Source organism: Chrysochloris asiatica, unplaced genomic scaffold (genome assembly GCF_000296735.1).
Source record: "Chrysochloris asiatica unplaced genomic scaffold, ChrAsi1.0 scaffold00040, whole genome shotgun sequence".
NCBI classification, from domain to species: Eukaryota; Metazoa; Chordata; class Mammalia; order Afrosoricida; family Chrysochloridae; genus Chrysochloris; species Chrysochloris asiatica.
The window spans coordinates 20,349,468-20,374,977 of NW_006408558.1; the positions used below are offsets into that span (position 1 = coordinate 20,349,468).

Genomic DNA, 25,510 nt, shown 5'->3' on the forward strand with positions numbered 1-25,510 from the left:
TTACATTAGTACCATTTGGCTTCAGGAGTCAAGTCTGTTACAGACTCCCCTCCCCAAATACTTCCAAACCACAGAAGTGCTTACTGATGTCCCCAAAACATCTTGGCCATGGTCCTATAGCCCAAACCAAGCCCACTGCTGTTGATTCCGACTTCATGACCCTATAGGACAAAGCTGAATGCCTCATAGTTTCCAAGGCTATAATCTTTATGGAAGCAGTCTACCACATCGTTCTCTCTTGGAGCAGCTGGTGGCTTTGAACCACTGACTTTGTGGCTAGCAGCTGAGCATTTAAACACTGTGCCACGAAGTCTCCTGTCCTGCTGTCCTGAGTTTGATTGAACTAAATGGCAGCCAAGCTGAAGGCGGTGTGAGCCACAAAGCACAAAGTCTTTTAATTTCACATGCATTCCCCCCGAACTGCTAGTCAAAATGGGGTTACCAGAGAGGTCTCCTGACACCTCTGTCATCTGGCTGTCTCCCCATGGTACTGATGCTGGCCGATGACCATTTCATGTCCAGTGGACGTGCCCAATTCAGACCTGGTTTCAGGGGCCAAGTAGAAGCCAGTTTGTACCTGGTCCCCCAGCAGTCCCCACCATGCCACTACCTGCTCTTGAAAAGGTTAATTTTCCTCCAAATTACTAAAAACCAAGTGGAAGAGCAAGTGGGATTAAGACAGTGTTTTCAAGATGGGAGAAACTAACAGGAGTTTACAGCGGGGGTGGTTGTCTGCCATCACGTTGGTTCCGACTCATACTAACCCGTGCAGGGTTTCTGAGGCTGGAAATCTTTAAGGAAGCAGAGAGCCTCATCTTTCTTCTGTGGAGTGACAGTAGATTTGAACTGCTAACTCTGTGGTTAGCAACCCAGCTCATAATCCACTGTACTACCAGAGCTGTTTCATGGGTGCTTGTAAGCAGGTGGAAATGGAGTAGGAGAGAGCCGGGAAGACTCGTCAGAGCCCTGTCCTTTAGTAGTTGAAAGGCTGGGCTTCAGTGCACAGGGTGTAGGTGGGCCATGGCAGTTCACCCACAGTTAATGGAGAAGGGCCAGGGGCTGGTTGCTTGAGTAGTTTTTCTCATCAAAATGGGAAGCACTGTTGTCAGTTAATTCCGACTCAGGGACCCTAACAGGATAGTAGAATTGCTTCAGAGGGTTTTTAAGGATGAAATCTTTACTGGAACCGATTGCCAGATCTTTCTCTCATGGAATGGCTGGTGGATTTGAACTACTAATCTTTCAGTTAGCAGCCAAGCGCTTAACCACTGCCACCAGGGCTCCCTGAGGAGAGAGAAATGCCAAAACCATGGCCGTGGCATCAAATTCAACTCTAGGAGAGCGTAGAACTGCTCCTTAGGGGGTTCCAACGCTGCAGATGTTTTACAGGAGCAGACAACCTCATCTTTCTCCCATGGATTGACTGGTGAGTTTGAACTGTTTGTTTTGTGGTTAGTAGCCCAACACTTAACCCACTGTGCCACCAGGACTGCATTTGAGAGGAGACAAGAGGGTCTGAAATACTTGTCTAGGACCCTGGGAGAGTGCGTGGGCCAGAGAAAGAGTAGTAGTGCCCAGCCACACTGAGCGCCTGCTTGAGGTTTGTGATCATAAATGTAAAAGCAGGATCCGAGAGGTCATGTGACTCCAGGTACATCCCAGTGCAGGGCAGTACAGGCACAGAGGAGGCAGACACAGCCAGGTGACTGCAACCCAAAAGAGTTGAGAGGGTTTGCAAGAAGGGTGGTGAGGGACAGTGGAAAGGAAGTGGCAGCAGGCAGCTGGTGGTCCTGTAGGCACTGAAGCACCACCGGAGTCGGCGATCTTGAAGAGGTTCAGTACTTGAGGTCCCTTGGGGCCTCTCTCCCTTCCACCTTTGCGGTGCTAGGTCTTCTACACAGATGCTAGCTCCTTTCCTGCTTTGTGTGCTTCAGGGAGGGAAGAAGTTGGAAAGGTGATCACACCCTTTTTAGAGAGATCTTAGGTAAATTTCATCCCCACTTTCAGTGTTCAAGGAAAGCACACCGCTGCCACCACCTCACCCACAAGAGATGGGGAAGGAAATGGATCACACTTGAGTCTGGGGCCTCCAGCACTGTAGACTCCACACAACTTGGATAAGCTGTGCTTACGTTTAGGGTGCCCACTCAGCTGTGACCACCTCTGGTCCAGGAGTCATGGCTGTGACTTCACTTGTCCAGGAGCTAAATCCTTCCAGCACTGGGTGGGGCTTCTCCCTCCTGGTGTTGCCCCCATGTCTCTTCCTCAGCTTATCCGCTGACCTTGGCTTCTCCGACTGCCTGCTGGAGACTATCATCTCCTGGTCTCAGAGTGGCATATGCTGTCCACTCCCCTCCCACCCCAGCCCCAGCCCCAGCACTGATGGACTTCTGATAAGATCCAAGGTCATGTTCTGGGTACTGATAGTCACCAAGCCAAGAAGTGCAGCTTCCTGATGCCTCTCCCTGAAGTCAAGCCCCACCCCCACCCCCAGTCCTCCCATGCTTACCCTCCAACCAGGAGATTGGCACGGGGTCATACAGGGGATGCCAGCAAAATGGGGTTGTGAGCAGAAAGTGGGCAGCCTGTGAAATCACACAGTCATGTGGTCCAACACAGTCCAATTCTTCAGATATTTTCAAGTCAGTCAATGGATTGCAGCCTGGCTGGACAGTGTTCCAAAGCGGATGGCCATGGCAGGTGGGAGGAATCCTGAGGACCTTCTCAGCCCTGCCCAGCGCTCAGTAATGAGATCTCAAAGAGGTTTAGTACTAGGAGGTTCCTTGGGGTCTCTTTCCCTTTCCACCTTTGCCCATGCTAGGTCCTCAACACATGCCAGCTCCTTTCCTGCTCTATGTTCTGAATGCCTTCTCGTCTTTGGAAGAGCCTCTCAAATGTCCCCTAGACAGAATTCCTCATTTCCCTCACTGACAGCATGCTAGTCTTTGACTATAGGACTTGGTTGAACTCAAAGTCTATCTTTCTCTCTTTAGTTCCTGGGCACCTTTTCTTCCCCTGTGTCCCACATAGATTTGGCATAGAGCTAAATGAATGGACGATGCTTCCACGTATAAGAAGTGAATAAATGAATAGATGAGTGGGTGGATTCATGAGTGAATAGATAGATGTATGTATATAAGATGGATAGGTGGGTGGGTGGGTGGAGGGATGGATATGAAGGAAGGAAGGTGAGTGGGTAGATGGTTGGTGGGCACATTGATGGGTGCGTGGATGAATGGTTAAATGAATGGATGAATTCCACAAAAGTCCAGGGGATGGAGAAGGAAGTTGCCTACCAAAGAAGTATGGGTTTCTCCCTCTGTCTTCTGTAACAGCTTCCCTTTCTAAGACTTCTACCATAAGCGAAACCCCCTTCAGGATTGTTGTTATTAAGTGCCATCAAGTCAATTCCAACTCATAGCGACCCTGTATAGGGTTTCTAAGGAGCAGCTGGTGAGTCTGAACCAATAGATAACAAAAAATTCACCTGGGTCCGCCTTTTTCCTTTAGCTCTGGGTTTTGAGTTTTAGGGTGTCAGATGAAGGAGGGATGACTAAAATCTGTGCTCCCACTATATGGCAAACACTGGAATAGACATTTTTGCAGGTCCTTTGTTTAATAACATCACGATAGTTTTTGGAAGTAGATTCTATTAACCTCATTTCACAACTAAGAAAATAAGACAATACCCTATTACATCCAGCAAGGATAGTATTAGGCAGGCGGGGCCAGTGAAATGACACCAAGGACAAAGGAAGTGATGTCAGGCAGAGGCTGAGCCCTGTTCTAGACACAGGAGCTCTGAGTTCCAGGTGAGACCCTCTGGGCCTCAGTGTCCCCGTGTGGATGTGATGTGCTAGAAAGTCCTTTCCAGGTGATGATGTGGGAACTGAGGCTGATGTGAACAATCATTGCCCTCACATACAGTGGCTTCCAGCTTCAGGATGCTTCCTACTCTCTGCTGGGCAGGGCCAAAGGGCAGTGCCGCCCATGAGGTAATGGTTAACGAACTTGATACCGCATCTATAAGGAGTGCTAACCAGGGCCACCCCAGCTGGCCCAAACGCCATAGGATGAAGTGGACCAAGTGGCTGGGGGTGGGGGTGGGGGCTGTTGCTCTCTTGGGTCTGGGGATCATCCTGGGCCACTTTGCTATCCCCAAAGGGACCGACCCACCAGCCCACCAGGACCTGGATATGGAGGTCCTGAACACCGTCATGGGACAACTGGAGGCCAGCAGGATCCGGGAGAACTTGAGGTAAGAAGCTTGTCGGCGCCTGTCCTGTTTACCCAGAGGCCCCTCCCTGACGCTGCCCCTGCCCCTCCCCCTGCCACCTGCAGAGAACTTGCCAGAGAGCCCCACCTGGCCACCAGCCCCCAGGATGAGGAGCTGGTGCAATTGCTGCTGCAGCGCTGGAGGGACCCTGCGTCTGGCCTGGATGCGGCCGAGGTCTCCACATACGAGGTGCTGCTGTCCTTCCCCAGCCCGGGGAAGCCCAACCGCGTGACTGTGGGTAAGGTCCCGCCCAGGTATGAGACTGCCTGTGGGGAGTGGGAACTGCTCGGCCACCCCTGACACTGCACCCCTCCATAGTGAGCCCCACTGGAAACATCCTCTTCTCCTGCCGCCAGACAGAGGAGAATCTGACTGGGGAACAAGGAGGTCCTGATGTGGTGCCACCCTATGCTGCCTATGCTCCCCCTGGGACCCCGCAGGTGAGCTGGGATGCACTTTCCTCTCTGTCCCCCTCTTCCCAGCCCCCACTCTGCCCCAGTGACAGCAAGGACAAGTTCCCCCACAGGGCTCAGCATTCAGAATGAGTCACCTCTGCATTTCCTTACCATTCCTTTCCTCCATCACTTAGTCATTCAACAAACCCTAAAGGCTCTTGCCCAAGGTCAGGTCTGATATGGGCACCTGGACACAGAAGAAATCCAGCTGGACTCTGGGATCAAACAGAATCTGAATCCTACCACCTATAATCCTACCACTCAGCCCTCCCTCTCCTCTCCCTCTCCTGCCCTTCCCTGGACCCCATTCTGAGGATCACCTCCCCTTTGACCTAGGGCCTCCTGGTCTATGCCAACCGGGGCACAGAAGATGATTTTAGGGCGCTACAGTCTCAGGGCATCAATCTCAATGGCACCATTGCCCTGACCCGCTATGGAGGTGCTGGGCGTGGGGCCAAGGTAAGCACCAGCCCCTAATGCAGGGGGCCTGGGCTGGGGAGAGGGGCTGACCATGGAGGGGAAGGGACGAATTGAACTGAATGCTGCACCTTGGGCTGGTGGGGCAGGGAGTAGGCATGTACAGAAAAGCTGAACTCCAAGTCCCTGGATGGTGTAAACAGTTAAGCACTTGACTACTAATAGAAAGGTTGGTGGTTCAAGTTCTCCCAGAGGCATTGTGGGAGAAATGCCTGGAGATCTGGAAAATAGCCGCTGGAAGCAGGTCCACTCACACACGATACAGATACACTCCCTGACACTCACTGTGAGTTAGAGCCAACTGGATGGCAGCTGGTGTGCATGTTGTACCATGACTTGCTCTGTGACCTTGGTTGCCTTCCCTAACCTCTCTGAGCTTTCCAAAATAAAGGGCTTGGGTTAAGTCTTCCTTCCAAGACATTCTTTTGAATATTCAAATTAAATCCTTCATCTTGTCCCCTCCGCTTTTTTTGTTTTTGTTTATTTTTCAATTAAAATTTTGGACTAGGTATTACAAGGAGCTCTAGCGTAGTGGTTACGAATCGGGCTGCGAGCCGCAAGGTCAGCAGTTCGAAATTACCAGCAGCTCCACGGGAGAAAGATGAGGTGGTCTGCTCCCATAAAGATTTACAGCCTCGGAAACCCTGTGTAGGGTCGCTATGAGTCGGAACCGACTCCATGGCACATAACAACAACAACATTACATGTCTATGGTACTGTAGTGGTTAGGAGTCAGTCTGCTAACCTCAAAGTCAGCCATTTGAAACTACCAGCCATGCCGTGAGAGAAAGATGAGGCTTTCTGCTCCCATAAAGATTTACAGCCTCAGAAACCCTATGCAGTCGTAACTGACTACACAGTACACCCCCACCACCACCACCGTAGGATTTCTGTTGTGGTGCTGTGGATTAATGCTCTGGACTGCAAAGTTAGTATGAATCACAAGGTTGGTGGTTCGAGCTTATCAGCTGCTCCTTGGAAGCCCAAATCAGGGTCACTATGGGTTGGAACCAATTCGACAGCACTTAACAACAACAATATAGGGCTTCTGAGAATGACTGGTGGGTTTGAACTACCAATCCTGCAGTTACTAGTCCAATGTTTATCCAGACTCTGACTTATAAGGAACCCATATCTCCACATGGCACAGCATTTATCCTATCTCATCTCTGCTTGCTTGCTTAATCTCTTATAGCTCAAAGAGACTGACTCAAAATATACCTTAGGGTTTATACCACATAATTCAATCCATAACATTCCACTTTGTGGCCCCCTAAATTTCATGTCCTTGCCACATGCAAAAAATGCATCCTATTACACCATCCCCAAAGTCTTCATTAACATCAGGTCTGAATCATCGAAATCAAATATGGATGCGACTTTAAGCCTATCCCATCCTGGGGCAAAATATCTGTTCATCTATGCATCTGTGGGAAAGTTATAGTAAAAAAATCTTCCTCTAGCCACACTGTTCAAGAAGATGACCACTTTTATTACTTGATGACAATGACCCAGTTTTCTTATGGGAGAAGTATCTGGGAACATATATTCTTATTTCCTGCCCCCTTTGATATAAGGGTCATGCTTTTTTACCCTAATGAATCCTGGTGATCATTCTGGATCAGTGGTACATACACTAAGTTCTTGTCTTTATGCAGATGTGGCTGGTCAATTTACCCAGAATTGCTGGCACATATCTGGCTGTTTCCAGTCTTTGTGTTACAGGCAATATTTGCCTAATGCAAACCCCAGCTTGCCTGGGGCAATAGCTCTGTCCCTAGGAGGAAGAAACAGGTGTAGGAAGTCCTTCGATGCTTAGCCTCCTCTGCCCCCTGCAGGCCCTGAATGCCGCCAAGCACGGGGTGACTGGAGTGCTGGTGTACACCGACCCAGCTGACATCAACGATGGCCAGAGCTTACCCAACGAGACTTTTCCCTATTCATGGGGCCTGCCTCCCTCGGGGGTGGAGCGGGGCTCCTACTATGAGTATTTTGGGGATTCCCTGACTCCTTACCTTCCTGCCAAGCACTCCTCTTTCCGCCTGGACCCTGCCACTGTCTCTGGATTTCCCCCAATTCCCACCCAGCCCATTGGCTTTGAGGACGCAAAATCGCTGCTCTGGTGAGCTTGTACCCTGGCATCCCCTCTAACTCCCAGATTCCCCCAATTTTAACCCCACACCCACTCCGAAGTCTCCCCTGCTCTCCAGTAACCTCCAGGGAACTCTGGCACCAACAGCCTGGCAGGGAGCCCTGGGATGTGACTACAGACTGGGGCCTGGCTTCCGGCCTGATGGGCATTTTCAAGCCAACAGGTGAGTGGGACCCACTTCTCCAGCTGGTCCTCTCCTCTTCTTGTTTATCCCTCTTCCCACTTTGTGGCCTGGCTTTCCATTTCACTTCTCTCCTCTCCCCACTCCAAAACATCTGCCAGTGAAACAGATGCGGAGGCCACAAGGCCTCATGAAACCCCTCCCGCTCTTCCCCACATCATCGCGGACCCCTACACTTTCCTGCCAGCCATGCCCCTCTGCAGTTGCTGTTCCTGCACCGCACCTGGAAACACCCTTCCCCATGACCACTGTGGTTTGTCTAGCCATCTGGGCCACCCCTCCTGTGTGGCCAGGGTCTGCTCCTACACACATCAACTTGTTAAGACCCTCAGCCCTTTTCTCCTCTTCTTCACTTCCTCGATGACCCGGTCCGAAGCTGTCTTATTCTTTGCCTAGAACAAGGGTATGACGTGGGGATGTTGTTGTTGCTATTGTTAAGTGCCATGGAATCAGTTCTGACCCATAGAGACCCTGTATAGGGTTTCTGAGGAGAGGCTAGTGAGTTTGAACCACCTACCTTGCAGTTCAAGGAGCTCTGGTAGCGTAGTGGTTATGAATCGGGCTGCAAACCTTAAGGCCAGCAGTTCAAAACTATCAGCCGCTCCGCGAGAGAAAGATGAGGCGTTCTGCTCCTGTAAAGATTTACAGCCTCGGAAACCCTATACAGGGTCGCTATGGGTCGGAACCGACTCAACGGCACTTAACAACAACAACAACCTTGTAGTTCAGGTGGACTTTGCACTCCAGCGCATTAACCTGCAGCGCCACACCAGGACTCCATGGGCATACACTAATTGTCCAATAAGTATGTACTAAGTAAGGAGCTCTGGTAGTGTAGTGGTTACGAATCGGGCTGCGAACTGCAAGGTGAGCAGTTAGAAACTACCAGCCGTTCCGCGGGAGAAAGATGAAGTTTTCTGCTCTCGTGTAAAGATTTACAACCTTGGAAACCCTGTACAGGGTCGCTATGAGTCGGAACCGACTCCACAGCACATAACAACAAGTGAGTGAGTGAGTGACTGAAGAGAGTTGGAACCAGAAGCTCCCAGCACTAACTGTCTGCAACTCCTTCCCTACTTGGGCCTGTTTTTTTTCTGGATTGGGGGAGGAATGGTGCAGGGTCACAACCCTGATCTGCCCTCCACTTCCCCAGCCAGGTGAACGTGAGTGTGTACAACCGCCTGGAGCTGCGGAACTCCTCCAATGTCTTGGGGATCATCCGCGGGTCTGTGGAGCCTGGTGAGCACCACCACACTGCTCATGCGCCCCGGACTGTCTTGAAACCCTCCACCAATCCTCATTCTGTCCCGATGCTCTGACCCTCCGCTTTTCCTTCCCGCCAGACCGTTATGTGATGTATGGGAACCACCGCGACAGCTGGGTGCATGGGGCTGTGGACCCCAGCAGCGGCACCGCTGTCCTCCTGGAGCTCTCCCGCGTCCTGGGGACCCTGCTGAAGAAGGGTGAGCCCCTCCTGCCATGCAAGGCCTTTGGTTGATTCCAAACCAGCCCTTCCTGACCCGGCCTCCTCCTCTCAGTCCTCAAGACCTACTTGTGTCAAGTCCCACGGGGCCTGAGGGCAGAGAGGGTTGGGGCGCTAGCCTGGGTGGGATTGAGTCTCGGAGCTAGTTCTGGGTGCCTGGGTCTCCAAAGTAGTGTAAGGCTTCAGCTGGGGACAACAACTCAACAAATATTGGCACGTGCACACCAGTTTGTGCCAGGCCAGTTCCAGGCACCGGAGAAGCCCTCGTGGACACTCCAGAGTCCCTGCATGTAATGACAATTGTGATGTGTGCTGTAATAAAAACACATCCAAGGTGCTAGTGTGAAGATAGCAATTGCTTGTGTGCTTGAGGAGATGTTCTGGGTGTGGGCAGGAGGTGCAGCTGGTAGGAGGCCCTGACCAGGAGCAGGCAGGACCAGAAATTTGGAGTTTGCCCTGAGGGCAATGGAAAGAAAGCCACTTATATTTGTTTTCTATTGCTACTATAATAAATTGCCACAAGTTTAGAGTCTTCAAACAAAAATTTATTATCTTATAGCTCTTGAGGTTAGAAGTCCAGTTTGGTCTTGCTGAGCTAAAACCAAGGTGTCAGCTATGTCTGGAAACTCTGGGGAGAATCTGTTTCCTTGATTTTTCCAGCTTCCAGAAACCACCCACATTCCTTGGCCCCTGGCCCCTTCTGTCATCTTGTGAGCCAGCACTGTTGCATCTCTGTGCCTTTCTTCTGTAATCACAGTCACCTCTGACTGAGGCTGCTCTTCAGCCTCCCTCTTTCACATAATTCCTCTAGGAGTGTCACTGTAGGATAAATAGTAGACTACTAACCATAAGGTCGGTAGTTCAAACCCACCAGCTGCTCCTCAGAAACCCTCTATAAAGTGTTCAAGATGTCAGTCTGAGAACTTAGATGCACCTGACCCAGGCCATTGTTTTCAATAGCCTCATATGGCATCAGGATTGGAGGAAGACTCATTAACAACCTGCAATATGCAGATGATACAACCTTGATTGCTGAAAGTGAAGAGGACTTGAAACATTTACTGATGAAGATCAAAGAGCGCAGTGTTCGATATGGATTACATCTCAATGTCAAGAAAACAAAAATCCTCACCACTGGACCAATAAACAACATTCTTATCAATGGAGAAAAGATTGAAGTTGTCAAGGACTTCATTCTTCTTGGATCAACTATCAACACTCGCGGAAGCAACAGTCAAGAGATCAGACGACGTATTGCACTGGGCAAATCTGCTGCACAGGAACCTTTTAAAGTATTGAAGAGCAAAGATGTCAGCTTGAGGACTAAGGTGCACCTGACCCAGGCCATTGTGTTTTCAATAGCCTCATATGGATGCGAAAGCTGGACAGTGAATAAGGAAGACCGTAGAAGAATTGATGCCTTTGAGTTGTGGTGTTGGAGGAGAATATTGAAAGTGCCATGGACTGTCAAAAGAACCAATAGATATGTTTTGGAGGAAGTGCAGCCAGAGTGCTCCTTGGAGGCCAGGATGGCTAAGCTTCGTCTTTCCTACTTTGGACATATTGTCCGGAGGAAACAGTCGTTGGAAAAGGATGTCATGCTGGGTAAGATTGAGGGTCAGAGAAAAAGAGGAAGACCCCCAATGATATGGATCAGCCAGGTGGCATCATTGATGGACTCAAGTGTGGCAGCGGTAGTGAGGTTGGCCCAGGATCGGACATTGTTTCGTTCTGTTGTGCATGGGGTCACTATGAGTCGGTTCCGACTCGATGGCACCTGACAACAACAACAACAACAACCCCAAGCCATGGTATTTTCAATTGCCTCAAATGTATGTGAAGGTTGGACAATGAATAAGGAAGACAGTAGAACTGATGCATTTGAGTTATGGTGTTGGAGAAGAGTATTAAAAGTTCCATGGGCTGCCAGAAGAACAAACTGTCTTGAAGAAGTAAAACCAGAATGGTCCTTAGAAGCCGGAACGGTGAGATTTAGTCTCTCATACTTCAGACATGTTATCAAGAGGAACCAATCCCTACAGAAGGAGATCATGCTTGGTAAAGTTGAGTGTCACCTAACAACAATTACTTTAGGGAGTCCTGGTGGTGTAGTAGCTAAGTGCTTGGCGGTTAACTGAAAGGTCAGTGGTTCCAACTCACCAGCCACTCCATGGGAAAACCATGTTGTGGCAGTCTCCTTCCCTAAAGATTGTTGTTAGGTGCCGTCGAGTCTGTTCCAAGTCATAGCGACCCCGTATAGTATTTCCAAGGAGTGGCTGGTGAGTTGGAACCACTGACCTCATGGTTCAAACCGACCGTGTGGTCCGGTGCTTTATCCCACAGCACCACAAATGTTCTTTGTAGCCGTAGAAACAACGTTGGTCCAGGATCCAATCTAGGGTCCCACGTTGCCTGTCTTGGCAGTCTGCTTCCATCTCTAAGAGCTCTTTCATTGTTTTCTTCCTCAGTCCTGACGTTATTTTGTACAACGTCCCTCAATTTCAGTCTGTGTGGGGTTTTCAGGATTAGATTCAGGTGATGCATCTTTGGCAGGACTAAGTGTAGGAATTTGCAATTGTGAGTATGTTAACAATTTAATCCTTTAAATAAAAAAAAAAATTGAAAATGAAAGAATGAGTAATGGTTAAGAGGACTGAGTTGCAGCCAGAGGTGGGAGGGAAGCCAGTAAGGAGCCCCGGGGGGCCATGGAGCACAAGGGTGGAGTCTGGAGAAGGTGGGAACAGCTGTATCCAGCTGTTGAGGGAGAAAGCCATGACTCACTGGGGCCTCCTGGAGGTGGCTGGTGACTGTGCTGAGAACAATGTCAGCACAGAGCCTGGCGATGGGGGCCAGGCTGTCCCATGTTATGAGGCAGTGTGCTTAGATCTGGGGACACTAGAGACAGGCACCTGGATGTGAAGCCTGGCTGTGCTGTTCACCAGCTGTGGAACACTGCGTGCGTTATGAACTTGGCCCATTTCCTCACATGGAGACAAGGATAGTACCTCCCTTGAGGGTTGCTGTGAGGACTGACTTAATGCAGGTATATTATGGTTATTATCACCTGGTGAAGGCTCTGGGCCAGATTTGCCCAGGCTGCATATAGGGCAGTTGGAGTGGAGAGTCAGAGGGGAGAGAGAGAGAGAAGTGGTAGGCATTCTGTAGAAAGAACCACCTGGCCAAGGGAGGCTAGTGTTGGTGGTAGCCTTGTATGTGTGTGTGTGTGTGTGTGTGTGTGTGTGTGTGTGTGTGGTCACAGCAGAGGGAGGATGGAAAAAGGAAGAGGAGTGTTGGTTCCATTACTGGTTGTTCTGTCTCTCATCACCACATTCCCATCCCCCCAAAGGTCTCCAATCTCTACTCCCCTCTAGGCACCTGGCGTCCTCGCAGATCAATTGTGTTTGCCAGCTGGGGGGCCAAGGAGTTCGGGCTCATAGGTTCCACTGAATTCACAGAGGTGTGGGGGCCCTAGGGGGGTTGTGGGACAGGGAGCCCAGGCTGACGGGGCCCTAGGGGGGTTGTGGGACAGGGAGCCCAGGCTGACGGGGCCCTAGGGGTGTTGTGGGACAGGGAGCCCAGGCTGACAGGGCGGTGGATCTCCTCTACAGGAATTCTTCAGCAAGCTGCAGGAACGCGCTGTGGCCTACATCAATGTGGACATTGCGGTCTTTGGTGTGGGGGCTTAGGCTAACTCTTAGGGTGGGGTGGGTGGGTTGCAAAGAGGGGGCTGACTCTGAGTAGTCTTTCTCTGTATTTCCTGCAGCCAATGCTACCCTGAGGGCACAGGGGACACCTCCAGTCCAGAGTGTCATCTTCTCTTCAGCAAAACAGGTGGAAAGGGGCGGGGCTAAGGGGAGCTGGGTAGGTGGGCTAGACTGCACCCACTCCTCACTTACTGACTTGGTTAGGTTCCAAAGTGATGCTGTACAATCAGCACAGGGCAGTTAGCCCAAGGTCAGCTGTTCAAACCCACCAGCCATTCCTTGGAAACCCTATATAGAGTCACTATGAGTTGGAGACGACTTGACAGCACTTAATAAGTTTCCAAAAAAAAAAAAAAATTATGAGAAGACAGATGATGACCACAGGATGGAGAAAGATTTCATCATGATACAAGTGCCAAACTGCTGAGGATAATGGTCCAGCCTCACAGACACGTCACCCCAGCCACCACTGTTACCCTCACCTGGCTGCTCCTCAGAGTTTGTTACTGCCAGACATTTGTCATTAACACACAAAGGAGTCAGATTTTTACTATTGTTGTGAATGAGACAGTAGGTGCAGTATGGTGCCCTGGTGGTACAGTAGTTAAGAACTTGGCTGCTAACCAAAAGGTCAGTGATTCCAACCCTCCAGCCGCTCTTCAGGAGAAAGATGGGGCAGTCTACTTCCTTACAGATTTACCACCTTAGAAGCCCTATGGGACATTTCTCCTGTGCCCTGTGAGGGTGCTGAGTCAGAACCAACTTTACAGCAATAAGTTTGTGTTTGGAGTGAGGGTGGACTGGAGTGGAGTGGGCCTTGTAGTTGGGGCTGAGGCAGGGCCCATGGGCTCCCACTGAGGCAGCTTTCTGCTCCTGCCAGGTCCCTGCCCCAGGTCCCAGAGGCCTCAGTATCTATGACAACTGGATCCGGTACTTCAATCGAAGCAGCTCTGTATATGGCCTGATCCCCAGGTGAGCCAGGGGCCAGAAGGAGGCTATGGGTGGGCTGCCAGCCCTCATGTTTATCTAGTATCCTCCAACCTGGCCTTCTTCCTTTCTAAAGCCTTGGCTCCCTGGGAGCTGGCAGTGACTACGCACCCTTCCTTCACTTTCTGGGCATCTCCTCCATGGACATTGCCTACACCTATGATCGGGTAAGCGGGCACCCTGTTCCCACTTTGGTACCATGCTCCATGAGCCCTAGAGTCTGACTATCATTCAGTGTGTGAACCAAGTTTTGTAACCTCTTTGACCATATTTGTTGTTAACTGCCGTAGAGTCGATTCTGAACCATAGCGACCCTGTAAAGGGTTTCAAAGGAGCAGCTGGTGAGCTTGAACCACCAACCTTGCAGTTCAAACGACTTTGCAGTCTGAAGCATTAGCCCACAGTGCCACATTATTGTTGTTAGGTGCCATTGAGTTGGTACCAACTCATAGCGACCCTATGCACAACAGAATGAAACACTGCCCAGTCCTGGGCCGACCTCATAATTGTTGCCATGCTTGAGCCCATTGATGCTGCCACTTTACCAATCCATCTCGTTGGGGGTCTTCCTCTTTTTCTCTTACCCTACACCTAACCAAACATGATATCCTTCTCCAGCGACTGGTCCCTTCTGACAATATGTCCGAAATATGAGAGACAAGTTTGGCCATCCTGGCCTCCAAGGAACACTCTGGATGCACGTCTTCCAACACAGATCTGTTGGTTCTTTTGGCAGCCCATGGCACTTTCAATATTCTCCTCCAACACCGTAACTCAAAAGCATCATTTCTTCTATGATCTTCCTTATTCACTGTCCAGCTTTCGCATGTATATGAGGTTATTGATAATACCATGGCTTGGATCAGGCGCACCTTAGTCCTCAAGCTGACAGCTTTGCTCTTCAACACTTTAAAAAGTTCCTGTGCAGCAGATTTGCCTGATGTAATACGGCGTTTGATTCTTGACTGCTGCTTCCATGAGTGTTGATAGTTGATCCACATTAGGCCTATCTATATTATTTTATCAAATTTAGCTACACCGTTATTTTGTACACTATTCTGAAAAAAGAAAAAAAGCTGCCGGTGACTTGTAGAGTATCACTGACTGTAAGAAGATACTGTTTTCCGAGATCTTTCCAGGGGAAAATGTGCATCTCAGAATTGCAGAAATACCATTGAAGACCACGAGGATTTACAGCTCTGGAGGGTGCAGGGGGAATGAGAAGGGAGGCAGAGGCCAGTTTACATCTCCCTTTTCGGACTCTCTCACCCTCCCCACCCACAAAACTCCTGGTGTGGACCTAGGATTTGAACTCCCTTAGCTGACTCCAAAACACAGGCTCTTTTCCTTCATGTGAAACTGGCACCTAGGTCAGCTCTGCCCCTTGTTAGCTTAGTGATGTCAAACAGGTTATTTAACCTCTCTGGGCCTCTGTTTCCATCTCTGTGAAGTGGCAATCCCAGAAGCTATCTCTTGGACATGCAAGGATTTCACTGAATGCCCAACTGTACACTGTAGCATCTTCCACTTCCCATCCCAAGCACTTGCTTTCTCGGCCTTGTTCCTCTAGAGCAAAACCTCAGCCCGGATCTACCCCACCTATCACACAGCTTTCGATACGTTCGGTTACGTGGACAAGTTTCTGGACCCTGGTAAGGAAGGGGGCTGAGGAGTGGGCTTCCTGGGGCTGAGGAGTGTGTGTCGAGCCCTGGCCTTGTTGCTGTCCCTGCAGGTTTCAGCAGCCACCAGGCTGTGGCCCAGACAGCAGGGAACGTGCTGCTTCGCCTCAGTGACAGCCTCTTCCTGCCCCTCAACGTCAGTGACTACAGTGAGACCCTCCGCACCTTCCTGCAGGCTGCCCAAAAGGACCTTGGGACCCTGTTGGAGCAACACAGCATTAGCCTGGGTATGGAGCCTCCTTACAGGAAGTCGTGGTGGGAGAGGGGGAACGTGTGCATCCCAGGCCTAAATTTCCAGCTCTTCCCTGCAGGCCCCCTGGTGAATGCAGTGCAGAAATTTGAGGATGCTTCAGCAGCCTTGAACCAAAGAATGTTGGCGCTGCAAAAAGGCAACCCCGAGTGAGCAAAGGCAGAGAGTGGGGGTCCAGGAGGGGGTTGTTGTCTAGGGCTTCTGGCTCCAGAGTGACTGGCAGGACCCACCTGCTCTAGCCCCCTGCAGGTCCGGATGCTTAATGACCAGCTGATGCTCTTAGAAAGAAGCTTCCTGAACCCTCGTGCCTTCCCAGAGGAACGCTACTACAAGTGAGCCTGTGGCAGACCCCCTGGGAAGGTCTGGGTGGGACAGAGAATGGCACACAGGAGTCAGATACGGGAGGGGATGGAGTACTTCAGAAATGCTCTGGCCTTGGGAGCTTGCTCAACTTTTTGGGACAATTGGTGGCTCTGTGAGGGGCTAGAAGGCAAACCCTAAGGTCTCCCCATGAGCTGGGACTAACAGCTCCCACTTCCACCAAAAGACCCAGCTTTCAGACCAGGGCTTTTAACTGGCTCATTTCAGTTCCACTTCCTGCTGAGAGCGCTTTTTCCACCCCTGATCGACTGAATCAGAATCTGGAAGAATCACCTGAGGATCTGGTTTAAGTGTAGATTCTGATTCCGTTTATGTGGGGCGTCGAACTGATGTGAATGATTCTAAGCCTTGTGTACCAGGGGGGCTAGGGAGCTGGTAGGGTGGAATCCATTCCAGGCAAAGCTATCCTTTTCCTGGCCCTGATCCTTCCCATTTCTCCTGTCAGCCACGTGCTCTGGGCGCCCCGCACAGGAAGCGTCGCCACATTCCCGGGCCTGGCCAATGCCTGCTCCAAGGCCATGGCCACAGCCCCTGGATCTACAGCCTGGGCTGAGGTGGCGAGGCAGTTCAGCATCGTGGTGGCAGCTTTGGAAGGCGCAGCTGCCACCCTGAGGCCTGTGGGGGATCTCTGACCCCAGTCCCCTTTCTTCAGCTCCCCACTACTACCCTTTGTCCTAGCCCTGCCACTCCCCCTTCCTAGGGTGTGTCTGGGTCTTCAGGAAGAAGGTATTACCACAGGTCCTTCACCAGCCTTTGAGACAGCCGCTTGGAGTCTCCCCAGTGGTGGAGATCAAGGAGAATGAGAGACAAGTCCCGGCTGAAAATCTCCTTCATCCTGGCTCTTGGTTAGCAGAGTGAGGGCAGGAGACTGGGAAGGTGATGAAAAGTGGTACCACCACCACCCACCACCAGGTAGTGGGTGAAGTGGGACACTTGATGCCAACCCAGAGGGGAAACTGAGGCCCATGGTGATAGGAACTTGCCCAGACTGGGTTCCTTCCCTCATACCCTTAACATGTCTCAACCTTTTCCTGATTCCTCCAAATAAACCAAGTCTAGCTACTGGCCCTTAAACAAATCCCTTTTATTACCTGAAATCCTAATGGCTCTGCCTAGTCCTGGGGCTCTGGGGACTCATGGCACTGGGGACGTGGGTCTGTCTGTAACCTTATCTTCCTCTTCTGCCATGATCACGTCTTCTAGGGTGCGACCTCGAAGTTTGCTGTCCACCAGCAGGTGGCAGGACCCTGCATGTGGCTGCCCTTCTTCCTTGTACCGACCCCTCAGGAACACAACTCCCTCCTCCCCGTCTAAGGGCAGCCCATGTGCCTGGCACAGGTCCCGGGCCTCGTCGGCTCCATCCAGGGCCAACAGGTGGACCATGAAGCCCAGGGGCAGGGTCTGGCCCTTGGGGGTGCTAAGGGCACGAGCGAGGCGGGTCAGGGCTCTGCGTCGGGCTTGGGCCATGTGACCATGCACAGCACAGCTCGGCAAGTAGGTCAGGGTCCGGAGCAGACGAAACAGACGGGCAGTGTTGCCCTCCCGAAAGGCAGCATCGATGGCCAGGGCTGTGCGAAGGGGCGGACAGGCGCGCAAAGTGGCGGGCAGTTGCAGAACCTCGTGCAGGGCCTCCAGGGAGCCTGGGAAGGCAGAAGCCACAATAAGGACACCAGGACCTTCCTGAATCACACCCACCTTCTACACCCTCAAACCGTCAGTCACACCCACATCCTCTGACCATTTCCCCTTGCCTAGGCAAAGCCGATTTTCCCTTCTCTAAAAGGCTAAATTCAGTATCAGCCTCTTCCCAGTCCAGATTCTTATGGATGGCAGAGGTTGTGATTGGTTGGTTGGTTATGTGCCGTGGAGTTGGTTCCGATTCATAGCGACCCTGTACAGGGTTTCTGAGGCTGTAAATCTTTACGGGAGCAGAAAGCCTCATCTTTCTCCTGCAGAAGAGCTGGTAGTTTCGAACTGCTGACCTTGCGAATCACAGCCCCATTCGTAACCACTAAGCTATCAGAACTGGCAGAGGTTATTGCTGTTGTGAAGTGCCATCAAGTTGGTTCCAACCCATAGCAGTCCTGTATAGGGTTTCCGAGGAGCAGCTGGTAAACTTGAACTGTCAACCTTGAAGTTCAAACGGCTTTGCAGTCTGGAGCATTAACCCACAGCGCCCCACCAGGCAGAGGTTGTAGGCTCCTTGAAACAGACTACATCCTTATACCACTGACAGAATGTGGGTAGTGTTTACACATAGGGGATAGTGGGGCTCAGATCATTGAAAAACATGCCTAAGACGGTTCCAAAGCCAAGTTTCTAGCTTCAAACCTAGCCAGAGCCTGACACACCACATGGTGCTACTATGCCTCTCCCTGACCACCTGGGATGGACAAGTCTTCCAGGAGTGACATGGACACTGGTCATTTTGTGAACTCGGGCTTCTAGTTTTATTACATCAGTGGGTATTTTATTACAATTAGATGGGCTAGAATCAGAACGCACCGCCCATAGTAAGGATCTAATGATTAGAAACATGTCTCATGTATGTTCATGGGCATATATGTATGTCCTTGGTCGTTATACAACAGACTGGGAGCAGGTGTTAAAATTTTGAAAACCACTATCCAAGCTGCCTTCCCCATTCCAATACCGCCCCCTCTATACTTTCATCACAGAAAACTGAGACCAAGAGGTGGAAAGGGGAAGGTCCAAAGCAACATGTTAGGGCTCCAGGAATCTTGTGCAGTGACAACACAAATTTACCAAGTGCCCCTGGTTCCCTTGGGGAGGGTGCTGATGGCTCCTCCTTCCCTTCCCAACATCCGGTGTCGTCATGGAGGACAGGGCCCACGGCCCCTGAGTTCTCCCCCACCGTCGGCACCACTCACCCAGGTTAAAGAGCAGAAAGAGGCCCTGGAAGGCGGCCTGACGCGGGTGCGGCACTGTTCCCCGAGCGTAGCAACGCCGCAGTGAGCCGAAGCTCTCCTGCACTTGGGTTTGCAGCAGTCCCCGGTCCGCGGGCCCGTGCATGGAGTCGGGCCCGAGCCGCGCCACCACGGCTAGCAGTGTGGCCAGCGCCGCCTCCAGCACCGCGGCCACCTCGGCGTCGTCCGCACTCTGCCAGGCTAGGTCTAGCCGCACTGCGCGCAGCCGATCTGCCACGAAACTAGCCACTTCGGCGCGGGACGCGTCGGCGCGCTCGGCCACCTCGCCAGCCAGGTAGCGCACGACAGTCAGCAGAACGCGCGGGGGTCGCAGCTGGCTCGGCGGGGGCCGGGGCTTGCCGGCGGCCGGCCGGCTGTACTCCTTCACCGCGCGTTGCGGGTCGGCTCGGGGCTGGTCCCCGCGGCACCCGGGCGCCACCTCGAAGCGGTGCAGGCGGCGCTCCCTTTCGCGCTGGGCACGCTCAGCCGCCGGACATAGGTCTGGGCACGTGCCCACTGGCAAGTCGAAGTCGGGCATGGGCGGGCTGCGAGGAGAGGGATGGCGATCAGCATCCCGGACGGCCAGCTCAGCATCCCGGGCGACAATCACTATCTCGGCCAGCGGCTCCCGGTTAGGCCCGCCTCCCGCTCGCGTCCCCACCCACCACCAGACGCTCACCGATCCCGTGATCACTCAAAGCGTTGAGACGGCCTCCCGAGATGCACTGCGTTGTAGTCCGTCCCTCTAACACTCCCCATGACGCACTGCACGCAACCTCTTGATTTCCCCTCCCCCTTAATGTTTTTAACTAGTAAGTGGCTTACTCCCATGATGCATCGGTTTGTAGTTTCTTCCGCAACCAATCGCTAAATAGGTGGTGAAGGACTGGGATCACGCCCTCCCGTTTTCCTTGGTTCCAACCCATTGAATATTTCCTTTGGTCTTACTTCAAGTCCATTTTGACTCTGCCAGTAGGGCGGAATACAACTGCTCCGTAGGGTTTTCGAGACTGTAAATTTCCATGAAGGCAAACAGCCTCATCTTTCTCCCACAGAGCTGCTGGTACATTTGGACTGCTGACTTTAACCCACAGCACCATTTGGATCTCCCCAAACTGAGTGCTCTTACTTTAGGTTCGTCTTTATCATTCTTTCCCCCTAAATATTTATTTAGGAAAACCTGCTGCAAAAGACCTCTTTAAAGTGTTAATAAGCAAAAACACCACTTTGAGGACTAAGGTGCTGTGCACAATGGTATTTTCAAACACCTCACTATATGCATGTAAAAACTGGACAATGAATAATGAAGACCAAAAATAATTGATGCCTTTGAATTATCATGTTGGTGAAGAATATTGGATATACTATGGACTCCCAGGTGAATAAGGAAGATCGTAGAAGAATTGATGCCTTTGAGTTGTGTTGGAGGAGAATACTGAAAGTGCCATGGACTGCCAAAAGAACCAATAGATCCGTTTTGGAAGAAGTGCAACCAGAGTGCTCCTCGGAGGCCAAGATGGCTAAGCTTCGTCTCTCATACTTTGGACATATTGTCCGGAGGAAACAGTCGCTGGAGAAGGATGTCATGCTGGGTAAGATGGAGGGCCAGAGAAAAAGAGGAAGACCCCTAACGAGATGGATTGGCCAGGTGGCATCATTGATGGACTCAAGTGTGGCAGCGGTAGTGAGGTTGGCCCAGGATCAGACATTGTTTCGTTCTGCTGTGCATGGGGTCGCTATGAGTCGGTTCCTACTCGATGGCACCTGACAACAACAACAACAACATGGACTGCCAGAAGAATGAACAAATCTATCCTTGAATGAAGCATAGCCAGTACATTCCTTAGAAGCAAGGCTGGCGAGACTTGTCTTTCATACTTTGGCCATATTATCAGGAGGGATCAATCCCTGTAGAAGTTGTAAAGGGTCAATGAAACCCAGGAAGACCCTCAAGATGGATCGACACTATGGGTGCAACAGTGAGCTCAGTAGTAACTACAATTGTGAGGATGGCACAGGACCAGGCTGTGTCTTGTTCGGTTGTGCATGGCTTGCTATGAGTCAGAACCAACCCAGTGGCACCTAACAACAACACTATCAGTCTAACTAGGTGCCTTGGCCACCAGTCTTCTGCCAGTTTGTCATTCTGTGGTGGCTTACACGTTGCTAGGATTCTGGAAGCTGTGCCACCCGTATTTTAAGTAGCAGCAGGGTCAAACATGGTGGACAGGTTTCACATGAGCTTCCAGACAAAGACAGACTAGGAGGGAGAGGTGGACTACTTCTGAATATTTAGTCACTGAAACCTTATGAATAACAGTGGAACACTGTCAGACAGCACCAGAATATTGAATATTGAAACATGATGACAAGCAACAGAATATTGTCAGATACAGTGCCAGAAGATGAGCCCCTCAGGTTGGAAGGCACTCAAAATACGACTGGGGAAGAGCTGCCTCCTCAAAGTAGAGTTGACCGTGATGACACGAATGGAATAAAGATTTCGGGACCTTCATTTGCTGACGGGAACAACTCAAAATGAAGAGAAAGCTGTAAGAATCGAAACATGAAATGTACAAAGTATAAATCTAGGAAAATTAGAAATTGTGAAAAATGAAATTGAATGCATAAAAATCGATATCCTATATATTAGTGAACGGACATGGACTGATAATGACACATGGTTTACAATGCCAGGAATGACAAAATTGAAGAGGAATGTTGTCGCATTCATCATCAAAAAGAACATTTCAAGATCTATCTTGAAGTACAGCACTGTCTGTGATAGGATTATATCCATACACCAACAAGGAAGACCAGTTAATAGCACGATTATTGCAATTTACACACCAACTACCAAAGTCAGTGATGATGAAATTGAAGAATTCTCTCAACTTCTTCAGTCTGAAATTGATCAAACATGCAATCAAGATATATTGATCATTACTGGTGATTGGAATGCAAAGGTTGGAAATAAAGAGGAAGGATCAGTAGTTGGAAAATATGGCCTTGGTGAGAGAAATGATGCTGGAGATCGCATGATAGAATTTTGCAAGACCAATGACTTCTTCATTGGAAATAGTTTTTTAAGACAACATAGATAAAATACACAGAAGTCAAATTGACTACATCTGTGGTAAAAGCTCCATATCATCAGCCAGAACAAGGGCAGGGGCAGACTGTGGAACACACCATCAATTGTTCATATGCAAGTTCAAGCTGAAGCTGAAGAAAATTAAAACAAGTCCACAAGAGCCAAAATATGTTGATGTTGAATATATCCCACCTGAATTTAGAGATCATCTCAAGAACATATTTGATGCATTTGACATAAAAGACCAAAGACCGGAAGGTTGTGAAATGATACCAAGAATATCATACAGGAAGGAAGCTAAAGGTCATTAAGAAGGCAAGAAAGAAGGAATAGACCAAAATGGTTGTCAGGAGAGACTCAGGAAACTTGCTTTCCAGCATAGATATGCTAAAGCAAATGGAGAAATGGGGAGGTCACAGAGTTAAATAGAACATTTCAAAGAGCAGCTTGAGAAGTCAAATGTCATAACAAAATGTGCAAAAACCTGGAGTTAGAAAATCAAAAGGGAAGAACACACTTAGCATTTCTCAAGCTGAGGGAACTAAAGAAAAAAATTCAGGATTCTATGGGCAAAATACTGAATGATGCAGAAAGCATCAAAAGAAGATATAAGGTATATATACACAGTTACTATACCAAAAAAACGGTCCATGTTCAACCAGTTCAAGAGGTGGCATATGATCAAGAGCCAATGATACTGAGGAAGAAGTCTAAGATGCCTTGAAGGCACTGAGAATTGATGGACTACAAATAAAAATCTTTCAACAAAGTGATGAAACACTGAGGCACTCATTCATCTATGTCAAGAAATTTGTAAGACAACTACCTGGCCAACTGGAAGAGATGCATATTTATGCCCATTTCAAAGAAATGTGACCCAACGTAATGAGGAAGTCATAAGACAGTATCATTCATATCTCATACAAGTAAAATTTTGCTCAAGATAATCCAAAAATGGCTGTAAATGTACATTTACAGAGAACTGCCAGAGGTTCAAGCAGCAAGTGAGATGAAGACATGAAACGAGAGGGATATCATTGCTGATGTCCGATGGATCTTGGCTGAAAGCAGAGAATACCAGAAAGATGTTTACCTGTGCTTTATTGACTATGCAAAGGCTTTCAATTGTGTGGATCATGACAAGCTATGGGCAACACTGCGAAGTATGAATATTCTGGAACACTTAATTGTGCTCATGAAGAACCCGTACATAGGCCAAGAGGCAGTTGTTCGAACAGAACAAGGGAACACTGAATGGTTTAAAATTAGCAAAGGTGTGTGCCATGGTTGTATTCTTTCCCCATACTTATTCAGTCTGTATGCAGAACATATAATCCAAGAAGCTGGATTATATACAGGTATTTATAATCAGGATAGAAAGGCAATTAATTCATTAACAACCTGCGATATACAGATGATACAACCTTACTTGCTGAAAGTGAAGAGAACTTAAAATACTTACTGATGAAGATCAAAGACCACAGCCTTTGGTATGGGGTGCACCTTAATGTAAAGAAAACAAAAATCCTCACCACTGAACCCGTAAACAACATCCATATAAATGGAGAAAAGATTGAAGTTGTCAAAGACTTCATTTTGCTAACATCAACCCTCATGGAAGCTGTACTAAAGAAATTAAATGCCATATTGCATTAGGCAAATCTGCTGCACAAGATCTCTATAATGGTGAGGAGCAAAGATGTCAGTTTGAAGACTAAGGTGTGCCTGACCCAAGCCATGTCGTTTTCAACAGTCTCATATGCATGCAAAAGTTGGACAGTGAATAAGGAAGATTGTAGACGAATGTATGCATTTGAGTTATGGTGTTGGAGGAGAATATTGAAAGTACCATGGGCTGCCAAAAGAACAAACCAATCTATGATGGAAGAAGTACAGCCAGAATGCTCTTGGGAAGCCAGGATGGCCAGAATTCGTCTCTTATACTTTGGAAATATTGTCAAGAGGGATCATCTCTGGAGAAGGATATCATGTTAGTAAAGTGGAGGGTTGAAGAAAAAGAGGAAGACCCCCAATGAGATGGATTGGCACAGTGGCAGCAGTGATGGGTTCAGATGTAGCAGTGATTGTGAGGCTGGTGTGGGACTGGGCAGTGTTTTGTTCTGTGGTGCAGAGGGTCACTATGAGTCAGTACCGACACCATGATACCTAACAACAACAAGGTCTCTCGGTGGTGTCCATCATTTGTTTGGACACTAAGAGAAGTCCTGGTGTGGCGCTGTGGGTTAATGCATCAGACTGCAAAGCTGTTTGAACTGCAGGGTTGGCAGTTCAAGCTCACCAGCTACTCCTTGGAAACCCTATACAGGGTCACTATGGGTCGGAATCGACTCAATGGCACTTCACAACAACAAAAACAACTTAAAGAAGACCCTCAACAAGATGGATTGGCACAGTGGCAGCAGCAATTGTCTTAAGTGCAACAAAGATTGTGAGGATGGTGCCAGATCTGGCAGTGTTTCCTTCTGTTATACGTAAAGTTGTTGAGTCGGAACAGACTCAACAGCATCTAACACCACCACCACTAACCTAAAGGTTGGCAAATTGAACCTACCCAGTGGTCCCAAAGAACAAAAGCTACTGTGAAGATGACAGTCAAGAAAACCTTGATGCAAGAAGTGACTGGCTTACAAGCTTTCAAGAGGGAGCCTAGATCCAGAGGGCGTGGAGGATGGTAGAATCTCCACTGAGTCATATGCAATCTGTCTGGGACGGGACTTATTAAAGGAGATGGGATGACACTTGTGTGGTACAATAGTGAATAATAACTATCAAGACTGATTGTGAGGGTTGGAAATGCAAAGGTAGACGTTTTGTAGCAAGGAGGGGAGTGATTGCCTTTGCAGTCTAGGAGCAGAGGCCCCTGGAACCATCATGGGAGACGAGTGGAGTGCGGGACCCTACCCAGAGAAGCAGTGACGCCAGAGATGGAGGCAGAGACGATGACATGGAGAGATGGAGCAGCTGGGAATTCTAAACCCAGAGGGACAGGGGCTGTGTGCTGATGACTAGGGGACAGGCTTGTAGTGTATATCCTTTGGTTGGTTGATGATGCATGGAGGAGATTGTAACCATGGCAATGAAACGATATACGATAAGATGAATGTAAAACTAATGTTCTCCCATGTAAACTATCACATAATTCACAATAAAACAGTTAAAAAAAAAAAAAAAAAAAGAAAGCCCTGTGGAGTAACTGTACTTCGTAACACATGGGGTCACCATGAATCCCAATGGATTCCTCCAAGTGGGTTGGTTTCAGGTTTATTTCCCTCACTGGCATTGTCTGTTCTTCTTGGGAACTATTCTAGATCAAGGGTCAGCAAACCATTTCTGTAAAATGCCGGAGAGTAAACATTTTAGATGTGTGCCTTCTACCAACTCTGTGGTAACAAAGGACAACACAGTAAACAAATGCCATATACACAGGAGTCCTGGTGTGGAGC

General features: G+C 49.5%; 2 protein-coding genes across 2 annotated transcripts; one reads left to right on the forward strand and one right to left on the reverse strand.

The window, feature by feature from the left end:
* Nucleotides 1-4,073: 4,073 nt before the first annotated feature.
* Nucleotides 4,074-16,657, forward strand: NAALADL1 (N-acetylated alpha-linked acidic dipeptidase-like 1). Its single transcript, XM_006860951.1, has 18 exons — nucleotides 4,074-4,258; nucleotides 4,342-4,514; nucleotides 4,595-4,716; nucleotides 5,068-5,190; nucleotides 7,047-7,330; nucleotides 7,419-7,523; nucleotides 8,695-8,780; nucleotides 8,885-9,004; nucleotides 12,396-12,481; nucleotides 12,633-12,696; nucleotides 12,788-12,855; nucleotides 13,609-13,700; nucleotides 13,792-13,882; nucleotides 15,286-15,367; nucleotides 15,448-15,621; nucleotides 15,706-15,793; nucleotides 15,884-15,976; nucleotides 16,471-16,657. Exons 1-18 carry the CDS (start codon nucleotides 4,074-4,076, stop codon nucleotides 16,655-16,657), a joined length of 2,223 nt encoding a protein of 740 aa, XP_006861013.1.
* A 502-nt stretch (nucleotides 16,658-17,159) lies between these two features.
* SAC3D1 (SAC3 domain containing 1) lies at nucleotides 17,160-19,523 on the reverse strand. Its single transcript, XM_006861080.1, has 2 exons — nucleotides 18,917-19,523; nucleotides 17,160-17,665 (listed from the first exon to the last, which is right to left on the reverse strand). The coding sequence occupies exons 1-2, from the start codon at nucleotides 19,488-19,490 to the stop codon at nucleotides 17,160-17,162; spliced, it is 1,080 nt and encodes a 359-aa protein (XP_006861142.1). The 5' UTR covers nucleotides 19,491-19,523.
* Nucleotides 19,524-25,510: the final 5,987 nt, after the last annotated feature.

Coding starts and splice junctions, on each gene's coding strand:
- NAALADL1 (XM_006860951.1), top strand. CDS start 4,074: ATGAAGTGGACCAAGTGGCTGGGGGTGGGGGTGGGGGCTGTTGCTCTC. Junction 7,331..7,418: donor GACGCAAAATCGCTGCTCTG/GTGAGCTTGTAC, acceptor CCTGCTCTCCAG/TAACCTCCAGGGAACTCTGG. Junction 8,781..8,884: donor CCGCGGGTCTGTGGAGCCTG/GTGAGCACCACC, acceptor CCTTCCCGCCAG/ACCGTTATGTGATGTATGGG.
- SAC3D1 (XM_006861080.1), bottom strand. CDS start 19,490: ATGCCCGACTTCGACTTGCCAGTGGGCACGTGCCCAGACCTATGTCCG. Junction 17,666..18,916: donor CTTTCTGCTCTTTAACCTGG/GTGAGTGGTGCC, acceptor CTGCCTTCCCAG/GCTCCCTGGAGGCCCTGCAC.